The following is a 24,079-nucleotide window of genomic DNA, read 5'->3' on the forward strand; positions in this document are numbered from 1 at the left end:
TGGGGAAATTAATGTTTAATTTCTAAACACTATTTCCTACTTGTAACGCTACCGGCGAATTGTCCCTCAAACTTATAAACAACTTTCTTGAATATGTTTAGAAAAATTTAATTTGATCCAACAAAGAGGATGAATGAAGCACTATGGATTTTAAAGAAAAGACGAAGCAGAAGATAAAGAATGTGGAGAGAAGTGTGACGAGGATGGAGATCACGCCGATGTCGCGGAATTTGCAACAATAAAGCAGAATCTCATCTTCGTCACACTTCTCTCCATTTTCTACAATATAAGATTTTTTTCTGTACGAAAAAATACGTTAATAAAGCCGCTTTTGAAATGGATCCTATGTAGCTCAGCAACATGACTAATGGAAGAAGGGTGGGAAAATTTTCCAACTATGTCTGGAAAGTAGTCTTATTGAGCCATGATAAAACCCATATGGACCTATGGAATCCAGCTATGGGGATCTGCCTCCCGTTTGAATATTGAAATCATACAGAGATTCCATAACTTGAGAATCTTAAAAAACGCCCCACCAAACGATAAATGGATTTAATTACCATTTGAATAACTTTTTTCATAATGAAGACTTGCAGGAAGAGCAGTTGCAATACAATGTTTAAAATGAAGTGTTTGAAGTATGTAAAACATTTGGTAATAATAGAAGATTACCTATATATTTAAACTATTTTTCCTAACTGGAAATTTCTGGATTTTTTGGGAGTGTACGTTACTAAAATTCCATTAAAAATATTTTTTTTTTAAATAAAGATTACTATTTTTGTTTTTGTATTCACTGAGTACTTTAAAAAAGGAAGTCTTCTAATTAAATACATATATATATTAAATTAAAAATAAATCATACAACGAAATGCAAAGTAATATTATTACTGTGGGATGCAGATCCCAGTGTGTCGTGGAACAAATAAAAGATCAACTGAAAAAATCATTATAACTATACGGGAATAAAGTAGCTCTGAGAATAAAACCCTTAGAAGTCTATTTTATCTCCCCACATTACTAAAATTTTTCCTATTATAATTTTAAGAAAACTGTATTGTTTAACTTATTTGAAGTTAAGCATAATGTATTTGACTTTTATATGCGGTGTTGCACGGGCCGTTTAATTTTCAAAAAGTGTCAGAGACCCAATGTACAAGGCAAGGAGGGCATTCTCAAATTCTCTCGTAAGAGAGAATTTGTAGAGTAGAACACCTAAAGAAGAATTGTGCGAGGCTCACCGATTCTCTCTCTTACTGGACACCGCCGAAGCAGCAACTCCAATTTATACCGCCTAAAATTTTCTTTAAATTAAATTAATTGTTTTTTCTTTTCAAATTAAAATTTATAGTGTTTTTCTTCATCATACAATTTTGTTTATTTTCTTGATTGAATTGTGTTTGGAAAGAAGTAAGTTAATTTTCTTCTTTTACTTTATCCTCCCGCAATAATGGTGAACGCATAAGAATTGTAATGACATTTTCTTATATTTTTTTTTCTAGCATTTCAAAGCATATTTTGAAGACAATTGCAAAGAAGCCTTGGAGGAATACAATTCGATTTGAATTTCCAATTAATAACAAAGAAAAAAAAGTGGTAAACGAATGGGTCAAACACATAACTGCCAATTATGGATTTTATCCCTCAAGAGATATAAAAATCCATTACTCAGACCTTTTCTGTCAAATTTTCCCAAAATATATCAAAGTAAATTATTTTATGCCTAGAAGAAATGGGAATCCCTGCTAACACACACAGAACTGTTTACAGAAATTTGGACAACAAAATACTACAACACAAACAAGACAAAAACATTGGAACTTGTAAGAAGTCTCTCGCCGACATTGTGAAGAGCAATTTTTTTAATTTGTCCGCAGCCGTAATATTTAAAAAAAAAATGGCTCAAATAGAACAATTTTGGCCAGCAACACATTTCTTTTTTGGTTTATGTTTACTTGTGGAATAATTCTAATAACAATAATAATAACAGTTTCTAATATACCTAGATTAACCAAAATGGCTGCCAAGAATTAACGGGTTGACCGATTTTCAAAAATTTACCTGTTTTGGAAAGGTGAGAAATGTACCTATCCAAAACTAATAGATTTTTAAAAATCGGTTGACCACAGCCAGAGATATAGCCACTTGAATTTTGCTGTCAAAAATACCCCATTTTTGCTTGTCCGGAAACTTTTTGAGAGTAGTGTAAATTAAAAGAAAAAAATTCGTGAAGAAACATTTTATTCAAAGAAAATTTCACGGAAATTGCAATTAAATCACAAAAAACGACGCATTTTCTTCATATTCAGCGTGCAACGGCAAGGTCTGTAGTAGGTATTAATTAAGCATCATCAGCTTTCAGCAATACTGAGAATGCATTTGACGTCGTTGGGATGGTCTCTCCGTCTTGCTGCTCATCCCCTTCGCCATCGGTGCTGTCCTCATTTTCATCCTCCGAATCTGTGAAGTTGACAAAGCTGATCTCACTGAGCTTTGGATCCTTGCTCTGGATGGCAATGATGTCTTTGAGTTCCGGATGATCCAACCAGTATGCCTCATTTTTGATAAAGTCCGGCGGCAGGAGGTGGAGGCTGAATTTCCCATCTAGAGCCATTCGGAGGATGTGATTTGCACTTCGGTACGTTGCAGGTCGTGCCACTCTGGCTGTCAGGAAGCCCCTCTTTATGGCCCATTCATCGCAGACAATGATTGGTGACCATCCATCTGCTGGGTCGTGGTACTCATGCTTGAGACCGAGCAAAGTTATGAGATCAACACGTTCACAGAGGTACCGGATGGAAGCATAAGGCTCCCTCAGCTGGGCAATGGGATAGCTTCCCATTAGCACTTGGAGGCATCGTGGAGCCGATGAGGGGAACACCAAACCCGGACAGTCACAGAGCCGGACATTCTGTGTCAGAAAGATTGTCTGGAAGTGTTTTGTGTGCCCCGGTGTTCGGCTTACACTGACAACCTTCCTTCCCATGAGGGCATTCATGAGAGATGATTTTCCCACATTTGGGAATCCAAGGCAGCCAATTGTGAGGATTCCATTCTTGTGAGGGACGTACTTCTGGAAATCCAGATCTTTCTCCTCCTCGTGCACATCTGGCGTATGGACTTCCTCATCTTCGTCATCCCCGTCGCTTATGTTGAGCTCCTCGAGGATTTTCTTTTCCCAGCTGGAGATGTCGAGGGTATTGCCGATAATATCACTGACAGCCTTGTACACCTCGTGCGCCCCTTCAGCTGCCATTCGCATCTTCCCACGCCGTCGTCGAATGAGAATCCCCGTCGAGGAGCCCTGAGGCCCCCGCAGGTTGTACGATGGGAACGACGTGAAGGTGAGGATGTGCAGGGCTGGATACTTCTCCTCGAAATACTTCTTCCACGCGAGAACAACTTCCGGAGCAACGAGATCAATTTTATTCAGCACAAGAATCATACTCTTGCCCAGCTCCCCGCGGATGTAGTGATACAGCGACGGGGGAAACATGAGCGTTGGGAAGCGAATGTCCGCAATGAGGAGGAACATGTCTGAAATCTCCAGGACACGCCACAGTTGACGCCAAGTCTCCAAATTCAATTCGCAATAGCTCAGAATCTTCTTCTCGTCGTAGTGAATCTTCTCGAGATTTTGCATGTAATCCTGCAGTATGGAAATTATCTCTTGATTAGAGCATAATCTCTAGAGCTAGAGGGGTGTTTCATGTGGAAAATCTACTGACCCTGAAGTATTTATTTTCATTCCATTCGAGCTTCTGCTTGGACATCTCAAAATTCCACGGTGGCCTCTGCGGGAAGTCGTATCCCAGGAAGAAATCATCTCCCGTCTCGAGGGCTTCTCTCGGCACGGGATTGAGGGGTTTCCTCGCTTCCTCTCGTGCCTCCTTCAGCTGCTTATCGGATTCCCGGTAGAAGTGAAAAGCATACCTATTTGCACGTCCATCCGATCCAGGCTGGAAGTTGATCCTCTGTACTTCCAACCCCTCGCCCTTTTTGTCAGACTGATCATCAGATGCCTCCTCTTTTAAGGTTTTATTCAGGAGGAATGGATTGGCATGAACTGTAAGGAAAATTCCCGGAAAATTCTCAATGTTAGACAAGGTCCTTTCAAACATTACCCTACTACGTACCTATTTTCTTCTGTTTCCGTTCCGCAAGTTGAGCTTTCTTCTTCTTCCCACTAAAGGCAATTTTTCGACGATTCTGAGGCATTTTCTTCGTGAATTTTCACAGCAACAAAACAGTCAAAATAATACAATAAAAATTTTCCAGAAAATTCTAACCTCAACAAGGAATTTCACAAAATTTCGTTTATGTTGTGTGAAAATTGCGAAGTTGGCTACACGTTGGCAAACTTTACTGAAAAAAAAATTGTTACACTGTAAAATACAAAAAAATGGAAAATCCAAAGAAAATATACCAACTAAAAATATTAAATTGTAAGAAAATGAAGAAAATATTTATTTTCTTATTCTTGTAATTTTATAAAGAAAGAATAAAAAAGATAAAAAAATGTTGAAAGGAGTTTATTCAGGCCAGTATGAAAGATGATCCTCTGTCGCAGAACAATTTTAACCCATTCCATCTTGTAGAGGATCAAAAAACATTGAAGAATCGCGAGAGAAACTCCCCAAAATCCACTGGGATCACATCGAAAAGTGCAAATAAAAATTGCAAAAAAATTCAAATATTGCGACGCCATTTGACGTTTTTATCACTATAAAAAATGTTTCAAAACATTTTTGTAGACTTGTCGCTCATTTTCCGTGGAGTTTTTTTCTAGTCAAAATAAGTGTTTATTTTTTCGTTTCTGGAGTGATTTCTACATCTGAATCAGGTGATCCACTGTGAAATGAAGCTGAGGGAGGTTGATAGAACCAGCCCTTTGCAAATCAAAACAAATCTTTTTACATTTCTTGGGCCTCTTTGGCAGTGAGAATTTAAGCAAATCTTACCGAGTTGAATCCCATTCAGCGCAATATACCTGATTCAGATGTAGAAATCAATATAGTAGTCAGTATCCGGAAACATTCGACGAAGTCATCAAGCAAATCATGACCAGCACGGAAGACATTTCTGACATTCCTCCTGAAAGTCTCCTTCTGAGATTGGAACACTGAGCAAGTCCACAAAATCTTCATCACCGTCTTCCCATTCATCTTTCCCAAGAGCAATGACTCCCTGGAGCTGACAAAAGTGATTCTCAACTTTCATTTTGCCTCTCAGAGTTCTTTTCTGCAGAATGTCCATGAGGTTTTGCTGGAGATATTGGGACTTCCGGAAGCGAAAGATTTGCTCCGGCACATTGAAATTGAATCAACGGGCAGTGAACAGAGATTCTATGCCCTCCTCCTTGTTGCATCCGCTCTCGAGGAGGCTGAAACACCACAAGTAAGTCTCTAATTCCTGGACATAATCTCCGAATCCCTCCACACCGTGAAGATTATCAAGAAAGACATCCGGAAGTCTCATGAAATTATTCACAGCAATAAACTCCCAAAGAGTTTGTTTTCTCAGTGCTTTGAGAGTATCATTTGATGCACAGACTTCCAAGGAGCAGAAGATTTCACAGATTCAGATGTAGAAATCACTCCAGAAACGAAATAATAAACATTTATTATGACTAGAAAAAAACTCCACGGAAAATGAGCGACAAGTCTACAAAAAAGTTTTGAAACATTTTTTATAGGGAAAAAAACGTCAAATGGCGTCGCAATATTTGAATATTTTTTTTTTTTTTTTTTTTTTTTTTTTTTTTTTTTTTTTTTTGGCGACCTCGGCCGTAGCATGGTGGTAGAGTCGATGCATTTTTCGGTGCATTTGCTCTACCTCCGCCGAGGTTGTGGGTTCAAAGCTCGACACTGCACGGCAATTTTTCATATTGTCGGATGGCTGTCCCGCTCATACCCACGGACAATATTAGTGATAACAGCTGATATTGACCGTGCTGCAAAAAACTTGTAATTTCGAGATCAAAACCATATGAAAGATACAATAGTATATGTTACATCTCGAATTGCAAAAGAACAAAGGGGGCACGGAGGAAACATTCCCACACATACTCAATATGTGTGGTGGTGCTCCCCACAACTGCCGATTTGGGAGTTGACAATTTCTCCACCACGAGGAGAAGCGCCTCGACACGATAAAAAAAAAAAAAAAAAATTTTTTGGCAATTTTTATTTGCACTTTTCGATGTGATCCCAGTGGATTTTGGGGAGTTTCTCTCGCGATTCTTCAATGTTTTTTGATCCTCTACAACTCTACAAGATGGAATGGGTTAAAATTGTTCTGCGATAGAGGATCATCTTTCATACTGGCCTGAATAAACTCCTTTGTCTTGAGAACGCAAAAAAACGGAGAATTATGCCCTAAATTGCCTAAATTAATACAATTTTTATCAGTGTAATAACAACACTATTAGGAAGCAGGTGGCGCTACGAATAGTTTGAAAATAACGAATTTCTTGTTAAATTAATTTATTCAGACACTTCCGCCGAATCAGCTCTCCTGGTCCTCCTCTTTCATCATCTGGTCTATTAATCTCTTCCGTTCTTCTGCCTGACGCATCTGCCGCAGTACGAGATCCTCATAATCCCTCTCATTGACCGTACTGGAGGTCTGTGTGGTTGATTTCTTCTCTTTGGGCGGCTCTCCAATCCATTCCAGGCGCATGGGATTCTCTGGATTTCCCTTCTCGTACGCAATGGCCATCTCTGATGCTTCTCGTGTCTTGAATTCCACAATAGCACTTCCCATTTTCTTCGTTGACACCAAGATTGCCTCAATATCCCCGAACTTCTGAAGGTACTTCCGGAGAACTTCCTCAGAGTAGCCTCCATTCGTCGTGTCCCCCTTGGCGGCATTCCACTTGATCTTTATCCTGTGCTGCGATGAATCCCACACAGTTGTACTACGGAGAGTTTCATGGATTTGCTGTCGAAGAAGTTCCTGCTCTTCCTCCAGTAAACGCGATCCCTCTTTCCGGAGCCTCTCAATTTCCTCCCGAAGCTCCTCTTCTGGTGATTTTGCCTCTGTGTGGTAGGATTTTTTCTTATTTGCCTCAGCAGAGGCTGCCCTCTCACGTTCCTCGAGATCTGCTTTGAGCTTCTTCCGCTTGCTGTCCAATTGACGATTCCTCAGCTCGGCTGCCTTCCGAGCATGCAAAACTTTGTCATAAGCCGCCCTAGCTGAGTCATCTGACAAGATTTCTAGAGCCTTGGCTAGCTCATGAAATAACTCGGCTGCTTTGGGATTATCGGGATTCTTGTCCGGATGGCAATCGAGGGCTTTCTTCCGGTATGCTTTCCGGATCTGAAAGATAAAACGTTTATTGAATTTCCGTCGATTTTTAAGGAATTCCACGAACTTACCTCAGTTGCTGATGCTGAGATTTCAACACCCAACAATCCATAGAGATCAACATCTGTGAATTTCTTTATATCAACCATTTATTCTTCAAAATTATTAAATTTTTTGGAGAGAAATTGCAGAAACCTTGAGAAAATTGCGGTATAAACAAAACAATAAGTGCTCGGGTACTTTCGGATTAATTCGTTACGATTCGTTCCCGCGTATATTCAAAAAGACAGCCCAACGACTTTTTTTGAAAACAGTTTGGAAACGTTTTTGCTTTGCTGGAATTTATTCATTAACATTTTCACTTGACATTGCTTTTCTGTGCAAGAAAATTAAGGTGTTTAAGAAGAATTTGAAGCAGCAGAAGTCCACTTTGAAGTTAGAATATAACCGTGTTGTCATTCCAGTCGTCACAATTTGTTTTAGCGCGTTCTCCGAGGCAGAAGATGAGATTCCGGGCGAATTCACATTTATCACGTCGCTGATCCATCTCCAGGATGTGGAAGCACTCCTGGATGGAGTCAGTGAAGAAATCCTTAAGCTGGCGATCCCTTAGCTCTTTGGTGAGGACATATAGGACTTTGTGTTTGTCTGGAAAGTCATCCTCGTTGGTCATTTTCATTTCCTGGAAGAAGCAGTGAATCAGGCAGGATCTATCGTACTCCGTGCGTCTCTCATAGTTGGTCTGGTTGTTGTTGTTACTGTGTCCACCACCATAGCCACTGCTGCGACTCCTCTCTGAATTGCGATAACCACTGCGTTTGTATCTTCCCTGTCGTCCACGTAGATGATCCCGATTCCTGTCCCGGTAGTTGTTTTGTCCAGTATCCTGATCATTGTCTTCGTAGTCATTGTTCTCCTCGTCCAATTCTTCTCCAATCTTCCTCATGCAGACACGCACAACTCTCTTCACATCCTCCTCCGAGGGGCCATCATCCGTCTGGCATTTGAGCCCCTCAACAAGGGCACAAAAGCCCACACAAATGATCACTCCAACAAGCAAAAGAAGAACATTTGATCTCATTTTTCTCACTGAATCACCAACTTCTGCAACTGGGCCTTTTATATGGAGCAGAGATTGTTTTACTTTGATGGACATTTAAATTGCACCTGTCTCATCTCATCTGTCCAGACACTTCCGGATGCATTTTGTGGGCAGAACATGATGCATCGCTTTTGTTTAATTTAGAATTAGATCATTGCCTTGATCTCATTTTGAATTTCATTTTCCAATCAAAATATAATTAAACATAAGAACTCCATCAAGCTAAAAATGCTACAAACTGTGTAGCCGATGTTGCAAAATGAAAGATTCCCACGTCGTACCATTTCTACCAGTGTATGCTGTGACAGTAAATTTTTGTTTATCATTCCGGCACTACTCGAAAGAATTTCTCAAACTTCCTGCACCGAAAGACAGTCAAGATGATCAAGTTAACATCAAGTGTGGATTTCACGGATGGCATCCTCATAATTCCCAGTGTTTGTGTTGGGAATGTTGCACAGCTCTCAGCGGATTTGATTGTGGAGACACTGAAGATGCAGAAAGTTGGTATCCTCTGGCATCCGGCTGTGATTCCCATCATCGGACCACCAGCCTATTGGCGAGACAACAAGGATACCACCACAACAGCCTGTGAGCTCTTCACAATGGACCCAGAAGCGAAGCAGAAGATCTCCGTTCTGCAGATTCGGTCACCCCTTGTTGCCACACTGATGCAGGACTTCTTTGATCAACTCATGGATTTCATTGAGAAGCAAAAATTCAAGGAAGTCATCATCCTCAGCAGTAGCTATGCCCATGAGAAGCACCTCATTGAGGAGAGTCCTTTCGAATATAGCGCCTCAGATTCATTCTATGGCAGTCATGAGAATAAATTGACTTCCCTGAATTGGCGAAGGCATTCAGGTCAAGGATTTCCACACATTCTCGGCGGTGGATTTGCTTCTCAACTATTTCGGGGACTACAGGATAAGAAGATTGCAACAATGATGCTCTTCAAGTACGTGTCGGAGGGCGACAACTCCCCAGATGCCAAGCAAATGACCAATAAACTCAACGAGTTCCTCGATGTTCTACCCACAAAGGAGGATGGATCAGCACGCCTTACAATCCCACCGTCCTGGAAGCTTCTCTTTGGGGATGCAGCGCCACAGAGTATTTATTAAATACCCTCAATGTGGCTTCTCTCAGGTACAAAACTTATGTGGATCCAATGTTTGAGATTGAAATAAAAATTAATGTGAAAACATATTTTTGTTGTTTTCTTTATTTTCAGGATTGAAATGTGTATTTTATTTTTATTTTATTTATAATTTGATTTGTTTCCGATGGTCGAAAGGAAGGACGAAAAGTCGAAAATTTCAAATTTTTGATTATTATTTTCATGTCATTTCACCCGCTGGAATCCTTACGGCCCTTAAGAGATTTTAAGCAATCCCTTAAGGACTGTAAGGATTTTGTCAACTTGGATTTGATAGCCATCTCAATATTTCAGGAATTTCAGGGAAACTTTCAAAATCAACTTATTAGTTGGTGTTCCACTTCGTGGCCAACACCAAGTATTTTTATCTGTGATACACCAGCGAGAGCATTCTTTACCAAAAAAGATTATCATACTAGAAATAATTCGTATTCCAAGTGTCCACAAGTAGCAGGTTTTAATTAGCAACAGTAGAGATACTTTCCTAGTTCTGGGACTGGGTTCATATATATATCGTCAGTTTTCGCTACTTTTGTCGTATAAAACGTATTTTATATGGAGTTTTGAGACAGACACGACAAAAGTAGCGAAAAGTGACGATATGTATGTCCTTAAGAAATATACCTTCTATAGAACTGAGAATCATAGATCCTTTCCACATGATTGATTTAGGTGTTCTTACAATTTGTAATATAAAAGCCTAAAAAATAATTTTAAAATTTTGATAAGCAATGATGCCCTTGTCCTTGGTAACTACTATGATGTCCTTGGATAGATTGAGTTAAAGTAAATTGTTACAGTTGCGAAAATTTAAAACTTATCATAATGTCTTCAACGACGTTTCCCCATATATGTATGTGATATTTAGTGCTCGAGCGTGTTTTGTGATTATTTTTCAGGAAAAAGAAATAAGTGCCAAGGAGCCAAAAGGATACAGCAGGATCGTCCCAGCAACGACAAGACCATTGGCAATATCGGATTCACACAAATCATAGAAGAGTCCACAATAGCCCACCTTAACAAATTTTCTTAATTTAATTAAATCCTAGAATTGTTGCGATTCATTCTCCTGCAAACTCTTTTAGAGATCTTGCATTCTTCAATAAAAAGTACATCGGCAGGTGAGTATAAAAAAGTGTTGGCCTAAAAAAAATCAATGGACATCGATTCGCTAGAGATGAAAATTAAAATTGAAAATTCATGTCCAAAACAAATCAATTTTGAAACGTGTTAAATATAGGAATATTTTCAAGCTCGAGTCAAAAAAGCTAAATGTGGCTTCAAAATGTTAAACCAGACAAGTTCCTATGCAACAGCACCATATACTAGGTTATACTAGGTGGCGCATAAGTTAATGCATGATTTTGCATGTAAAGCAGCCTTAAATCATGCATTAACTTATGCGCCACTCTATATAATCCGCATAATCTAAACGAACCATAAAACCAGAAACATGAGAAATATATTCTAATGGTTCTAAAAAAAAATGGATAAACATTCCATCAATATTAAGTAGTGTGGAAGGGCACGGTTTACGACCTATAGCTAACTATAACCCAACTGCAATCCACATATCAATATTAACTTTAATCAATGCATTTATATTACATTACGTTAAAATGAAAAAAAAAAACGAATAATTGCATAAGTAACGAAAATTATTATACTTTTTTGGCGCTAAAAGTATCAAGGATTTACTTAGAAGCAGTTGGTTACATTATTGAAAAATTCAAAGGATTTTTTAATGACATATGTACATATCGAGGGCTGCATTGTAAAACCGGCTAAGTCGGTGTGAGCTCTGAACCGACTTAGCCGGTTTTACAATGCAGCCCTCGATATGTTATTACATTTATCCAGATTACATACAGAAGTATAACATATTGATCGATGATCGACACGTCGAAAACAACAAGAAAACTTAGAAAATGGAGCTTCATCAGCACAAAAACCTCAAAGTTCCACAAACGGATTTTCCTCCTTGAAATGTATGGTCTTTACTACAAGTGGTGATACAAGCGACGATATGTTGCACTTTATGAGGCCAAACTAAAACAAGAAAAATGCAGACAAAAATCTTTGTTGTACACCTTTTATTTCACATGTTTTGTATACTAATAGATTTTTAAAAAACTATAGTATTTCTCAATATATATATATTGATATTCCTATATGATAAAGATATTTCCAAGAAGATTCTCTTATTCAGTAGGTTTGGTATGTTAACAGTGTTTCAACATTTAATTTTCATTTTCTTGAATATTAATCATAAAATCCTGTCTCATCCTTAGAATTACTGTCACTGGTAATGTCTTCACGTTACACAAATCCTTTCTGCCACAATTATAGAAAGTGCATCCTTTGCTCAGCATAATAATTAAGAGTTTTGAAAGCACTACAAACTATTACATCAAACTTGCAGAGAAATCTATCTTCTAATAAATTTTACATGTTAATTATTAAAAATATTTTATACTGCTGCTGTTTTAATTTCAAAATGATTATTATTTTGTAAGTATTTTTTTATATAGTAAGAATAATTATTTAGTAGATTATGCCAGAGAAATTTTCTTCTTTATTTCTTCAATTTGACTGCTTGAAATTTAAATTGAGAAATTAATTGTGTTCACAAAGCACAGATTATATATACAAGAGTATTGTTTATCTTTTAATTAAATGTTTTTTTTGTTGAGACATCTATTAGTCTATTTTGTTAATTAATATGAATGATTATTCTGTTTAAGATATTTAAAAATATTTTTACTTTAATAATTATAGCATAAATTCCTATAAATAAGCATTCAATTGGCATTATATAAGAATTTGCGATTGATTTATTTCAACCATCTAACGATTGCATCGAGTAATATTCTGCTGCAAAAAGTACAAAAAAGACTTTAATGACAAAACTTATTTCACTTACAACGACAACAAATTCTACATTAAAAAATAAAAACACAGAGATAATGCCACTTAAAAAGTATAGGTATAGGTTAGTTATTTTGATTATGTTATTGACTTTCTTCTATTTTTTAGTACCAGTTTGTTTTTTTTTTGTGAAAAAGTAGAAAGTTAAAAATAAGGTTTAAAAAAAATCCGAAAAAACATGAAATCAATAGCACCAAGAAATTATCACCTTCAAATTCATTGTTTCATGTGTGTGTGTGAGTCGAGAGAAATAAATTCTATATTTTGAGTGATGCTACCACTTAAAAAATAATTAAGGTATTGACTACCATTAAGTTTGTGTGTAGCATCGTCATTTGAATGAAGAGAAGAAAAATTAAAGTTTGAAAATAAGACGGGAAATTATCCGAATTATTTTATTGCATAAGTAGTCACCTAAATCAATCTTCTCGTTATTTCCATCGTCTTTCGTCACAATATCACCCTATTCACTACATATCTATGATTTATTATGCTGTATTTTTTATTATTAATTTATTATTATAAAAATTGCACTCAATTTTAGCTGTGTTTCTTTCAGACACAGCTTTTGTGTACCGAGCAAAATCGAAAGTCGTCAGATCGGGCTCAAACTTGGGATGAGCACGAATTAGGGTCCCTACATTCCAAAAAACGTATGCGCCAAAAAATTTTTTTTCCGGCCGGCCGTCCGTCCGTCCGGCCGTCCGTAGTACAAAGCTAAATTGCAAGAGAACGGTAATAGATAGAGACTTGCGCTAAACGGCAAAGTTTAAAAGTCGACTGGAAGACGTCCGATTATGAGGTCAAATCCACCCCCCCACCCCCGCGTCCGCCATTTTGAATAACCTCAAAATTTTGTTTTCGCTATATCTCAGCCCCTGTAATAGCTAAAAATCTGAAATTTTGATATGTTGTAGGGGCCATTAATACCTTTCCAACGATACCTCATTTTCGAAAATCGGTCAAGCCGTTTAGTCAATATGGCCGCCACAATTTTTTATCGAAAATCGACCATAACTCGAAAACGGCTTGACCGATTTTGATCAACCCGGGGTCAAATAAAAGATCTCAACAAACCCTACAACTCTCTAGAACATCCGAAGTTTCAAAAGTGACCGCTAGAGGGCCAAAAATCAAAAACAAAATTTTCGATGAGTTTTCGATGAATATCTCGAAAACGACGACATAAATTTTTTTCATTTTTTTATATGTTGTAGCTGACCATATTATCTAGCTTCATGCCAAAAATGAAGAAAATCTATGGATCCGTTCTCGAGATATAGCCTTCCAAAGTTGGCATGTCATATCTCGGGTTCTACAAGTCCGATCTTGATCAACTCAAGCGCAAATGAAAGGTTTCGAGAAACCCTACAAATGTCTAGAACATTGCAACTTCGAGAAATGACCGCAAGAGGCGCTAAAATCAAAAACAAAGTTTTCGAAAATTTCGAACTCGAATTTTTCGAAAATGGCTACATAATTTTTTTTCATTTTTCGATATGTTATAGCTGACTTCAAGACCTTTCAAACAAAAAAAAATTTATGAAAATCTATGGATCCGTTCTCGAGATATGGCCTTCCAAACATTTCTTAGGGTATGACTTTTCATCTTTTCCCGACTTTGCGCGTATTTAAATTAATTCGCGTTCTAGTTTGCTCTCACAAAATTGGTACACTGAAAGAAACACAGCTCCCGTAAGCTTGGTCAGCTTACCAGTACATTTATTGATTTTTGCCACCACATCTTTTATTACTTTTTCAGTATTTTTTTGTATATTTTTTTTTCATGTAAATTAATCAAAACGTAGCATTGTGCCCCAACTAAGCCGCAGCTCAAAAAGATATAATTTTGCCAAAATGATTTTTTTTCATTATAAATCTCCCTGTCTTCAATCTCGAATCACATCCTTATTTATGGTTCTGATTCTGAAGTCAATCTTGATCTTTTTTGTCTAATTTCTTTATCAAGATTTTAAGACTTCAAAATTACTTTTCATTTATCCTTTCTTAATGGATAAACTGCTCAAATACATTTCTCACTGGAAGAGACAACAGGGATATCAGGTTGCATTTTAATTGTAAGCGCCGTAGGATCGTAATATCCAGCCAAATAGTAGGTGTCATTGTTGTCATAAATTGACTGATAGTGCTTTGGATCACTCCCGAATTTCTTCGTGAATCCCGTCACGGAGAGAACTTCGCATTTGTGAGAAATTGTCTGGACGTCATTCTCATCTTCATGTGGTGACTCAAAAAGGGCTCCCTGTAAAGATAAAATAATATATTTTTATTATGAGCAACTTCTAAACTTTTCTAGCGACATTTTGCTTTATTTTTTTTCGCCATGAAGGATATGATTCTGTAGAAAATTCTTTTTTTATTTGTCTTCAAAAGTATTTCTTTTAAATCTTATTTTATTATAGAATTAATATTTTTAATTTAGTCTAGACACATACCATAAAATCAGAATATTGGTTCATGGTGAAAATAATAATAAAAAGCACTTCTGTCTTGGCATAAGAAAGTCTTGGATATACTCTTCACGAGAGTAAAACATCCAAGACTATCTTATGCCAAGGCATTCAATGACCAAATTCATTGACCAAATAAAGCTGCAAAACTTGACTTGAAAAAAAATTGAGACAATCCAGAATTGATTATTTTGGGATCTTGAAATTTTCTTAGTTTTAAAAATAATTAAGATAATTAGATTTCGTAATTTTTTTATTGGAAAATATGACGTGGTAATGTGGGATGCAGATCCCAGTGTGTCGTGGAACAAAAAAAAGATCAACTGAAAAAATCATTATAACTATACGGGAATAATCGGGTTGATACTGACGGAAATTTAATGTTTTTGATGCTTTAGGACAAATCCTTCCGAATTGCGTCAGCCAAGGGACGGTAGGTCAACCCAAACACTTTCAATTTTAGGGGCCAGAGCTTTCGACGCTACTGTGCGTCTTCCTCAGTGGTCAATTGTGTCTTTGTTTGGGAATCGTCAAACGTCTTAATTGAATGATCTTGCTGATTTTCATGTAGGGGGATTCTCTTTTTTCTTTGATTTTCTTTCACTGTACTGTAACTGACTTTTCTTGGCAATTGTCTGAGACATAACTGACGATTCCCAAACAAAGACACAATTGACCACTGAGGAAGACGCACAGTAGCGTCGAAAGCTCTGGCCCCTAAAATTGAAAGGATGTGTTTGGGTTGACCTACCGTCCCTTGGCTGACGCAATTCGGAAGGATTTGTCCTAAAGCATCAAAAATATACGGGAATAAAGTAACTCTGAGAATAAACCCTTAGAAGTCTATTTTATCTCTCTATATGGGGGCTCAACCGGGATGGACAATAGGACTTCCCGATAGCCATTAAAGACGAAGATTGTGAAAGTGCGGTGAAATTCGCGAAAAAACTGTGGCAGCAATACAGGTTGAGCAAAGCGGATCGGAAGACGATGATTCTCAAAATGAAGAGGATGGAGATGATCACAATGACGAAGATCCCTCCAACGATGACGCTCCTCGGAATGCGAGAACCGGACGAAAAATGTAAGATATGATCAATAGGTATATTTTAAAATTTTATCCTTAAACTTTAAAACATTATTATTTGCTTGTTAAGCAATGTAGAAGAGACATTTCGGAACCACCTCCGTTGGAAAAATGCAGTGGAACAACTTGCAAAAAAACCATCGGTTCTGCCCACTTGTGATGTGGCAACCTTTTCGAGCTTCGAGAATGCTTTTTATTAGAATGGCACACGGCAGGAAAATGAAGATAAAGATTTAAGCATGAGATAATAACCATATTTAAAAAAATACAAGTTTCTTAAATCAATTTTTTTAATGTGAAAAATGCATTATCTTATATTTATTTCCATTATTTTCTTCTCTATTTATTGAATTTAGCGGTTAATATGAAAAATTGATTGATTTTAAATAGAATTAAAATATGCATAAACCGTAAAGAAAAATATTAAAATAATAAATGTAAAAAAATTGATATTGTTATAAAAAAATTAATGGGGTGGAAATCTCATAAGACAAGAGATATAGTCCTCTTGATGAAATTTTATATATTTTTCTTTAAGCATTAATAACCTTATCAAATGTGAAACTATTTTCGAGAATTATTCGATCATCTTCCCGAAAATGGTTTCGTGATGGAAAGAATAAATTTGGAACACGAGGTTTTTGCGTTCTACTTATGTCCTCAGCCTCAGATTCAAATATTTCCAGGATTAGGACATAATTAACATCCAGAAAAACAAATTGAGCCTCGACTTCGCGTCCTTTCCTTATTCGTTAAAGATAATTTTAGTATATAGGCTTGTCAGGATAAGATAGGTCGACTTTATAGGCTAAACCTTTTAAACGTGAGAAGAGATTGCCCCCATCGCCCGCACATGTGGATTTCCTTCAAAAGAATGAAATTGCAGTTACATGAATCTCATTAAGACCTACCCATTGGGGAATTTCGGCATATTCTAGTCACTAGAATCTCGGCATATCGGCATGTTTTCTCGTGATAATCCAATGCCGAGTATTTGCCGGAAACATGCCGAGAATCGTATGGCTTTTGAAACGCGTGGGAATTTATTTTATATGAATTCTCGGCACACGTCCTGTACATTTCTCGGTACACGTGCAATGCACAAATAATAATCTGGGCACATTTTCGGCATATTTAGGGTGGGGGGACTCGATTTAAATTTATACTTTGACCGTTTAGTAACGTTTTTTTTCTTTTTACATGTTTTTATTCCTCCTCAACCCATTCTACAATATCCTCCAAATATTCTTCCCACGCTTCCTGCTCTTTCTGCTCCTCGTGCAGCTTCTCCGGCTCCACCGGCACCTCCATCTCCGGCTCCACCGGCACCTCCTCCTCCGGCTCCACTGGCACCTCCACCGGCACCTCCACCTCTGGCTGCATCATCTCATTCGCCTCCACGATCTCCTCCGGCTCTTCACTCTTCCTTTTCTTCCCGAATTTCTTCGCATACTGGTTCTTCTGGTACATGCGATCTTTTTCAGCTCGAACTGCCTTTGCAGCTTCCTGTTGAGTGATCTCCGCATGTTCTGGAAAAAAGAATAACATTGTACAGTGTGCTTTTATAGTAAATATATCAAAAATGTGCAATGGTGTGTAGTGTTTCTTTTTATACAAAATGTACCTTATAAATTGGCATGATGTCCATTACGCTTGTGGGTGTAAAGGACATCATGTCAATTTATAAGGTGCACACAATTTGCCAAGAGGCGTAATAAAACAAAATACAGAAAAATAGAAGGAAAAATTGCATCACAATGACGCCATTTTTTCCATCCATTGGGGGCCAAGCGAACCAAGCCAAAAAAGAAGAACCAAAATCCCAAGATATAGGCTCTTAGGACATGGTCCTTCTTATGATCCTGGTTCCTTGGGCTCCACACTACAATTTAATTACATAATTAAACTTGACTTACCTTGTTTTTTTCTTTTTTTCACACTTTCTATTCGCTCACTGATGACGCACGTACCTCACAAGAATGCCGAGAACACTGAACTGAAATGCCGAGAATTCTCGTAACGAAAACATACCGAGAATTTTCGGCAAACATTAAGCGCCACTATGCGGCTGCTTTTTGAACTAAAAAGTGCCGTAATTGTGCCGAAAATCTCGGCATTATACCTCACATGCCGAGCCTTTCCCCACTGGGTAAGATAACTTTTTCTCAGCGGATCGTAACGTAAGGTTATTTTCGCGAACCCTCAATGTGATGGAGGTGCTATTGTGTCGGAGAACTTTCGTCCAGTGAAAAATTTAGGTTCAATAGGGAAACCTGAGTCAGTGGGAACGATCATCCCTATATCTTCTTGCTAAGACATTAAGGCCTTCATTAAACCACGTGGAGTGGAGTCTATAAAAAATGCCTGGTCGTCCCTCACCGGAGAGATTGATAATTAATTAATGTGCTTATATCAATTCAAGGTACGCATTTCTGGGGGCTTTTCATTGAGACTGGAGAGAACTTATGCAATTATTTAATCCTTCCTTTACGTGTATAATTCAAAGGTACGCATTCGAGGGCTTTTCATCGAGATGAGAGTGAATTTTTGACTTTAATTATTTTTCTACCTTTAGCATTCAAAGGTCAGTTACACATACTATTTTATATCTATTTAAGGCCGGTTCCCAACTATTAGAAAATTAATAAGCTGCGGCCTAATCTTTCTTATACAAGTGAAATCCGATATTTATGAATTTCATAGGAATTGAAAATCAATCTAAGATTATATTATTTTTCACAAGATACTAAAAAAAATCAAAAATCTAATAAAATATATAGAAAAGATTTTTTTTACAGAATCAAACCCAAAAAAAACTACCAAAAGATGTCCTATAAACGCGTTTAGAAAATGATTAATTTATGTACTTACAGGATACTTCAAATTAGGACACCCTTCGGTCTCTTCGGGATGGTAGAACCATTTAACACGGACAACCATGTTGCTGGCGGAGGTCTCCCACATTGATTCGATACGCCCAATATAGGGGCGATCGGGACGGCCTGTGGAGAGGAAGACTGCACTATCGCCCACATGGATGGATTCTTTTCCGCGTTGGATTGTCTTGAAGAATTGCTTCTTGACACGACCCTTGGCACATGTTCGCCTGTAACCCTTTCCCACCCACGTCCACAGTTGTCGTGCTGGCAGAAATGCAGCAATTTTGCTCTTATTCGGCTCCGTCGAGTCTTGCCGCTCCTTTTTCTTCCCCGGCTCCTGTGAATGCACAAATATATAGCAATTAGCAATTCATTCCCCTCACAAGACACCTCCCTTAGCAGCATACTCACATAGAGGGAGCCAGAACTCTCCGTTATAGATGATGCTACTTCCTCCTCCGTCATGGTTTCCTCTTTGATGGTGGGATTGAATTTTTCTGCCTTGGATTTCCCATTGGTGTCCTTGGGCAGAATCAACTCTTCCGACGTTGTGGGCGATGTGCTGTTTTCTTCGCGTGATGCCAAAATATCATCCTCATTTGGTGATGAATGTTCAGTATCGCGATGATGGTGCTTCTTATGTTTCCTTCGCTTCTTGTGCTTCCGATGCTTGCAAAATTCATCTCCGCATTTGTACTTCCGGCGATGTTTACGCTCTTGCTCTTGATTCTTCTCCATTGCCAGACGCTTTAACTTGCTCTTCCGGAGCTTTTTCAAGCGCCTCCGCTCTCTGGAAAATCACGAAAACCCAACATGCAGTTAAATTACAATTTAATTATGAAAATCAATAAATAATATTTTATCTGTGGGGGTAGATTAAAATTCACATGAATTTGCATTTTAACAATCAAACAACATTCTATAATGCAATTTGTGCCTGAAAATAATTTCCTGTCATTTAATTCTCCGATATTGTATTTCGCAAAAAGCACAAAAATTCATGGAAATTGTAATTTTTGTTTATTTTAATGAGCGATATTTTCTGCCAAAATTAAAAAAAAAGTAAATTAATATTTAAAAAAATATTTGAAATGAGTTTTCTTTATTACTTTGCAGTAAAAGTTTGTTTTTTTAGTGGCTCTTGCCATTTTCCGCTTTTCAAATGCTTATAAGAACTTTCATTTCAGTAGAAGATTTTATTAAAAACTTTCATTTCAGTCTTATATTTGATCAAAATCGGATATGTAAAGCCATGTAACCGATTTTCGGTTTAAAATTCAGGCGTTTATCGGCCATATTGACGAAACAGTTTGACCGATTTTTAGATAAAAACAATCGTTAAAAAGGTTATGTTGGCCCCTTACAAAAATTTTAAATTTAGTTCACCGGAAACTGCCTTTATAGTAAGGATCAGTACAGTTAAAATACTATCCCAAATATTAGCTTAAACTTCGAACCTTTGGGCTTCCTTGCTGGTTTTACTGCTACTGGCCATGTCTCGGTGTGATATAGAAGTGTCATTCATGGAGGAATTTCCCGGTCCTTGATTCAAAGGATCCCGTTCTTGATTTCCATGACTTGATCCGCGTTTCCTCTTCCCAAGAGACAGCAACGGATTTGGATCGTATTCTATCAAAAAAAAAAAAAAAAAACGGTTTCGTTTAAGATGAAGTTCCTAAATTAAAAACCGTTGAAGTCCTATGAGGAAAAACTTACCAACAATCGGATAATCACTGAGAAGGAAGCGAATATCTTCCAGAGCAATCCTGCCACTGTCTCCATCATCAAACTCAACGCTTACAAACTTCCTGTCCATTATGGAATCCGGTGAACCGGGTTCAGCAGCTGTTCCTGGATACAGGCAACGATACTGCTGACTCCAGTAGGCGCACAGGCGTGTTCCTGATTGAACATCACTTGTAGCTTCCGGAGCTACTTCGAGTATTGCATCCCTGAGGATCTCCTCGCGGGACATGATGTGTGGTCGATTGCCACGTTCACCGTCCAGGGTGACGGCATAAATATCCGGTGGCTTAATCGGATTCAGGCAACCAGCGTAGAAAAGTCCACCCATAGCGGTAAGGACGCGTGTGTTTGACTTATCGAGGTGTTCACCTGTTAGCAAACACTTGGCATCAATCTTCTTCTTACGCTCCTTAGCATCTGATGATCTTCTGTGCTTGCGCTCCTTTGTGCGCGATGTCTTCTTGTGCTTGGAATGATGCTTTGACTTGTGATGAGACTTCCTCTCAGGCGACAGGGTGCCATTCTCACTGCCCTGATTGGAGGAATCCGATCTCTTTGAACTATCATCCTCCATCGTGTCAGTCTCTTGCTTAACGAATACCGTCTCCTTCTTTAGGCGCATCGGAATCTTCCCCAAACTATCCTCATCGGTCGTGGAGAAGCCATTGCTGTCTGTATTGCTCTTGAGATTGTTGGCATCTGTGGAATCATTGCTTTTATACCTAAGTCCTTTGACATTTGTATCACTGACACGATTCTTCGAGGCAAGGATGTAACCAACGAGACTCTTGTGCTTCTTTGCAACAATTGTCTCCGTCTCAGCTGCATCATCGTGCTTCTTCGGTACACCACCCTTCCTCTTGGACAACCTCTCAACCGAACTCGTTTCAACGTCTTCAAACTTACTGGACTCTGTGTCACTGGAGATTTTTGGAAGCTCAATGAGTGTACTCTCGGATTGAGAGGATGAAAAATTGGGCGACAACACCACAACTGGTGTCCCCATAAAGGAAGTTCGGGATTTGCTATCAGTCGATAGGGGTGTAGCAATTCTCGGTGGTGTCATTTCATCATCCGAGAGAATCTTATTCTGTTGCAGACTCCTCAGCACGGGATTCATCTTTTCAATTTTATCCAGTTCCCTTCGTTTTTCCTCGCATTTCCGCGTTATATCCTGCAAACGGCTCAACATGTCGTCCTCCATTGCATGCAGCAGTTCAGCATTTGACGGCCAGACAACCTTTCCACGGCATTCGGGTGTATGCTGATGATCCAATTCAGTATTCTTGCAGGAGAATTTTGAGTACTTTGCCTTGACACGACTCAGTGTCTCCTTGAAGTCCTTATTGAGTCCTCCGCTATTCTCCCCGTCTTCATCCTCATCGCGCTCAGTCTCATCGGAATCAAGCTTCCTCTTGCGGTACGTCTTCCCTCCACGTTCCTTTTCATGCCTTGACCGTCGACGGGATTTCTTATTGCTTGACCCAGCAGTGGAATGTTTATGGGATTTGCGTTTCCGGGAATCACTGTCAGAGCTGGATTTCCGGCGCTTTCCCACTTCTTCTAGGCGTTGTTCCGCAAGGGCACAGAGAAGATTAAGCCCATCGAAGGGTTCTTCGGATTCTTGGGCACCTGGAAGTGGGGGTGATTCTGTTGGAGGCAATGCTTTTGGGGAATTCCCAGCACTCGATGGCTCCTTCTTAATGGTGAAAGTCTTCTTTTCGAAGGCCTCAATGGAATTTGAGAGTAGTTCCAAACCACTGAGATCTACGGGATTAATGGGCATTGTTCCAGGGATATCCTTAGCTGTTTCACCATCATTTTGAACTGCTGCAACGAGGCCTGAAGTGTTTTCTACGGGAATTGACACCATTTCCAATTGTTCTTTGGGTGCTGGTGTCTCCTCAAAGACCGAGAGACGACCATTTGTAGACGCCTGGGTGATAGTATGGCACATGATGAGTTCCTTGGGTTCATCTGTTGTTGTTGTGGTGACTGCGAGGGGGCATTCATCGCCACCAGATGTATTCTCATCCTCACTCATTACAGGCGTATCCGTCTGGATGTTGGCATCCTGAACTTCGGGCACTGAGCACGAGGTTGCTTCCTCAGGTTGTGGCGCTGTGACTGGTTGCAGGGCTTCTGCCTCAACAGGTGTGAGACAGACAGCTGTTGGTGGAGGTGTTATCATGTGCGGTATACTGGTTCGACAGTCATCATTTGGAGCACTTGTTGGTGCAATCTGAATGAGATTATTCGACGGCTGGTAGTACAACTGCGGTAGACTTGGGGTCATTTCAGTCACAGTAGTTGTGGTTTGCAAGGAACCTCCTTTGTCGGAGCATGTGTCGAAGAGCGACGATTGATGCGGAAGCGAAGGAGTTGCTGAGCAACTGGTGCTACTGCCCGCGCAATCTTCAATTTTAATTAGCGTATGCGATGGGATTGGAAGGGGAATTCCTGGTGGTGGATGACTCGGTGCGGTCTTCCTCTTGCCCGGATCGGACGTGAGAGCCACCAATCTTGTGCTGTGGGTTTGGGTGTGCTGAAACACAGAGGACATGTTGGTGACACATTGACTCACCACTTGGGGCAATTTCGCATGATTTACCTGATGGAGGGTGGTACTGGCTGCCAAGTAGTCGGAACCGATGAGCTGCAGGGGTGCCAGTGGGGGTGGCTGATGTAGGGGCTGGGCAATTGGGGGGATGAGAACATGGGGTGGCTGAATTGCCGCTGTCTGTGGGTATGAGGGCCACACTACGGCTTGTTGGAACGGTTCTAGGTAAGAAATACATATTTTCTCTAAATATGCAAAAGTGGATGATGTGTCGTGGGGGGAGTGGGGGCATTTGTGTGTGCGCGAAGAGCGAAAGAAAGAGAGAAAATAAAAATAAAGATAAGCGTGATTAGTGATGCGTCTGTTCATGTGAATTAAAACTAAAAAAATTAATTTAAAAAATAACAACCAAAAAATTGCAAAGGCAGACAAAAGGTGTAAAAGAACATAATGAGAAAATTATAACAAAAAACCTCATGAAAAAATGTATATATGTTTGCAATATGTATGCTACAAATTATATAGCGTGGGCTTTGATTCATGGGATGTGTAACGTAATTAATTTAAGCTCTTTAAAAATGGAAAACAGGAAGCAAAATTACAGAAATTAATGCAAAATTTGAAGCAACAAAAGTCTTATGTATGTATGTAATAAAAATACAAATTAATAGGATTCTCCATATCAAAAATTTTCAATACCCCATATTATGTATGCTAATGCAAAAAAAAAACTTTCTCTTTCAGCCATTATTGTATAGAATACCACCGCGTGTGTTTTCCTCTTGCCATACTTTATTAATTACCATATAAAATGAATTTTATTTTGCAAGATGTTTATC

General features: G+C 38.7%; 5 protein-coding genes across 8 annotated transcripts in view; 1 reads left to right on the forward strand and 4 right to left on the reverse strand.

The window, feature by feature from the left end:
- Positions 1–2,224: 2,224 nt before the first annotated feature.
- LOC129786028 (guanine nucleotide-binding protein-like 1) lies at positions 2,225–4,347 on the reverse strand. Its single transcript, XM_055820794.1, has 3 exons — positions 4,137–4,347; positions 3,729–4,066; positions 2,225–3,649 (listed from the first exon to the last, which is right to left on the reverse strand). Exons 1-3 carry the CDS (start codon positions 4,216–4,218, stop codon positions 2,342–2,344), a joined length of 1,728 nt encoding a protein of 575 aa, XP_055676769.1. The 5' UTR covers positions 4,219–4,347; the 3' UTR covers positions 2,225–2,341.
- A 2,121-nt stretch (positions 4,348–6,468) lies between these two features.
- Positions 6,469–7,645, reverse strand: LOC129786139 (dnaJ homolog subfamily C member 17). Its single transcript, XM_055820981.1, has 2 exons — positions 7,380–7,645; positions 6,469–7,320 (listed from the first exon to the last, which is right to left on the reverse strand). Exons 1-2 carry the CDS (start codon positions 7,455–7,457, stop codon positions 6,508–6,510), a joined length of 891 nt encoding a protein of 296 aa, XP_055676956.1. The 5' UTR covers positions 7,458–7,645; the 3' UTR covers positions 6,469–6,507.
- Positions 7,646–7,744: 99 nt separating this feature from the next.
- Positions 7,745–8,464, reverse strand: LOC129786157 (general odorant-binding protein 71). Its single transcript, XM_055821005.1, has one exon. The coding sequence runs from the start codon at positions 8,462–8,464 to the stop codon at positions 7,745–7,747; it is 720 nt and encodes a 239-aa protein (XP_055676980.1).
- A 326-nt stretch (positions 8,465–8,790) lies between these two features.
- Positions 8,791–9,619, forward strand: LOC129786151 (proteasome assembly chaperone 2). Its single transcript, XM_055820998.1, has one exon. The coding sequence runs from the start codon at positions 8,791–8,793 to the stop codon at positions 9,532–9,534; it is 744 nt and encodes a 247-aa protein (XP_055676973.1). The 3' UTR covers positions 9,535–9,619.
- Positions 9,620–11,647: 2,028 nt separating this feature from the next.
- Positions 11,648–24,079, reverse strand: part of LOC129785943 (protein winged eye) — a 140,002-nt gene continuing 127,570 nt past the window's right edge. For 3 of the 4 annotated variants that reach the window (XM_055820617.1, XM_055820616.1, XM_055820613.1), the window contains 6 exons: positions 23,292–23,485; positions 20,651–23,225; positions 20,392–20,563; positions 19,346–19,724; positions 18,927–19,271; positions 11,648–14,760 (listed from right to left, as the gene is read on the reverse strand). In XM_055820617.1, coding sequence (XP_055676592.1) covers positions 14,521–14,760; positions 18,927–19,271; positions 19,346–19,724; positions 20,392–20,563; positions 20,651–23,225; positions 23,292–23,485 — 3,905 coding nt within the window. In that variant the 3' untranslated portion in view covers positions 11,648–14,520. The remainder of the gene's footprint in view (positions 14,761–18,926; positions 19,272–19,345; positions 19,725–20,391; positions 20,564–20,650; positions 23,226–23,291; positions 23,486–24,079) is intronic. The other variant, XM_055820615.1, reaches the window with a different exon arrangement.

Source organism: Lutzomyia longipalpis, chromosome 1 (genome assembly GCF_024334085.1).
Source record: "Lutzomyia longipalpis isolate SR_M1_2022 chromosome 1, ASM2433408v1".
In the NCBI taxonomy this organism is placed as follows: Eukaryota; Metazoa; Arthropoda; class Insecta; order Diptera; family Psychodidae; genus Lutzomyia; species Lutzomyia longipalpis.

Bases quoted from the DNA above. Each gene is read 5' to 3' on its own strand.
- LOC129786028 (XM_055820794.1), bottom strand. From the start codon at position 4,218: ATGCCTCAGAATCGTCGAAAAATTGCCTTTAGTGGGAAGAAGAAGAAA. The intron at 4,067-4,136 runs GTACGTAGTAGG...TTTTCCTTACAG, and splicing joins ACGGAAACAGAAGAAAATAG to TTCATGCCAATCCATTCCTC. The intron at 3,650-3,728 runs GTCAGTAGATTT...TCCATACTGCAG, and splicing joins ATGAAAATAAATACTTCAGG to GATTACATGCAAAATCTCGA.
- LOC129786139 (XM_055820981.1), bottom strand. From the start codon at position 7,457: ATGGTTGATATAAAGAAATTCACAGATGTTGATCTCTATGGATTGTTG. The intron at 7,321-7,379 runs GTAAGTTCGTGG...TTTATCTTTCAG, and splicing joins TCTCAGCATCAGCAACTGAG to ATCCGGAAAGCATACCGGAA.
- LOC129786157 (XM_055821005.1), bottom strand. From the start codon at position 8,464: ATGTCCATCAAAGTAAAACAATCTCTGCTCCATATAAAAGGCCCAGTT.
- LOC129786151 (XM_055820998.1), top strand. From the start codon at position 8,791: ATGATCAAGTTAACATCAAGTGTGGATTTCACGGATGGCATCCTCATA.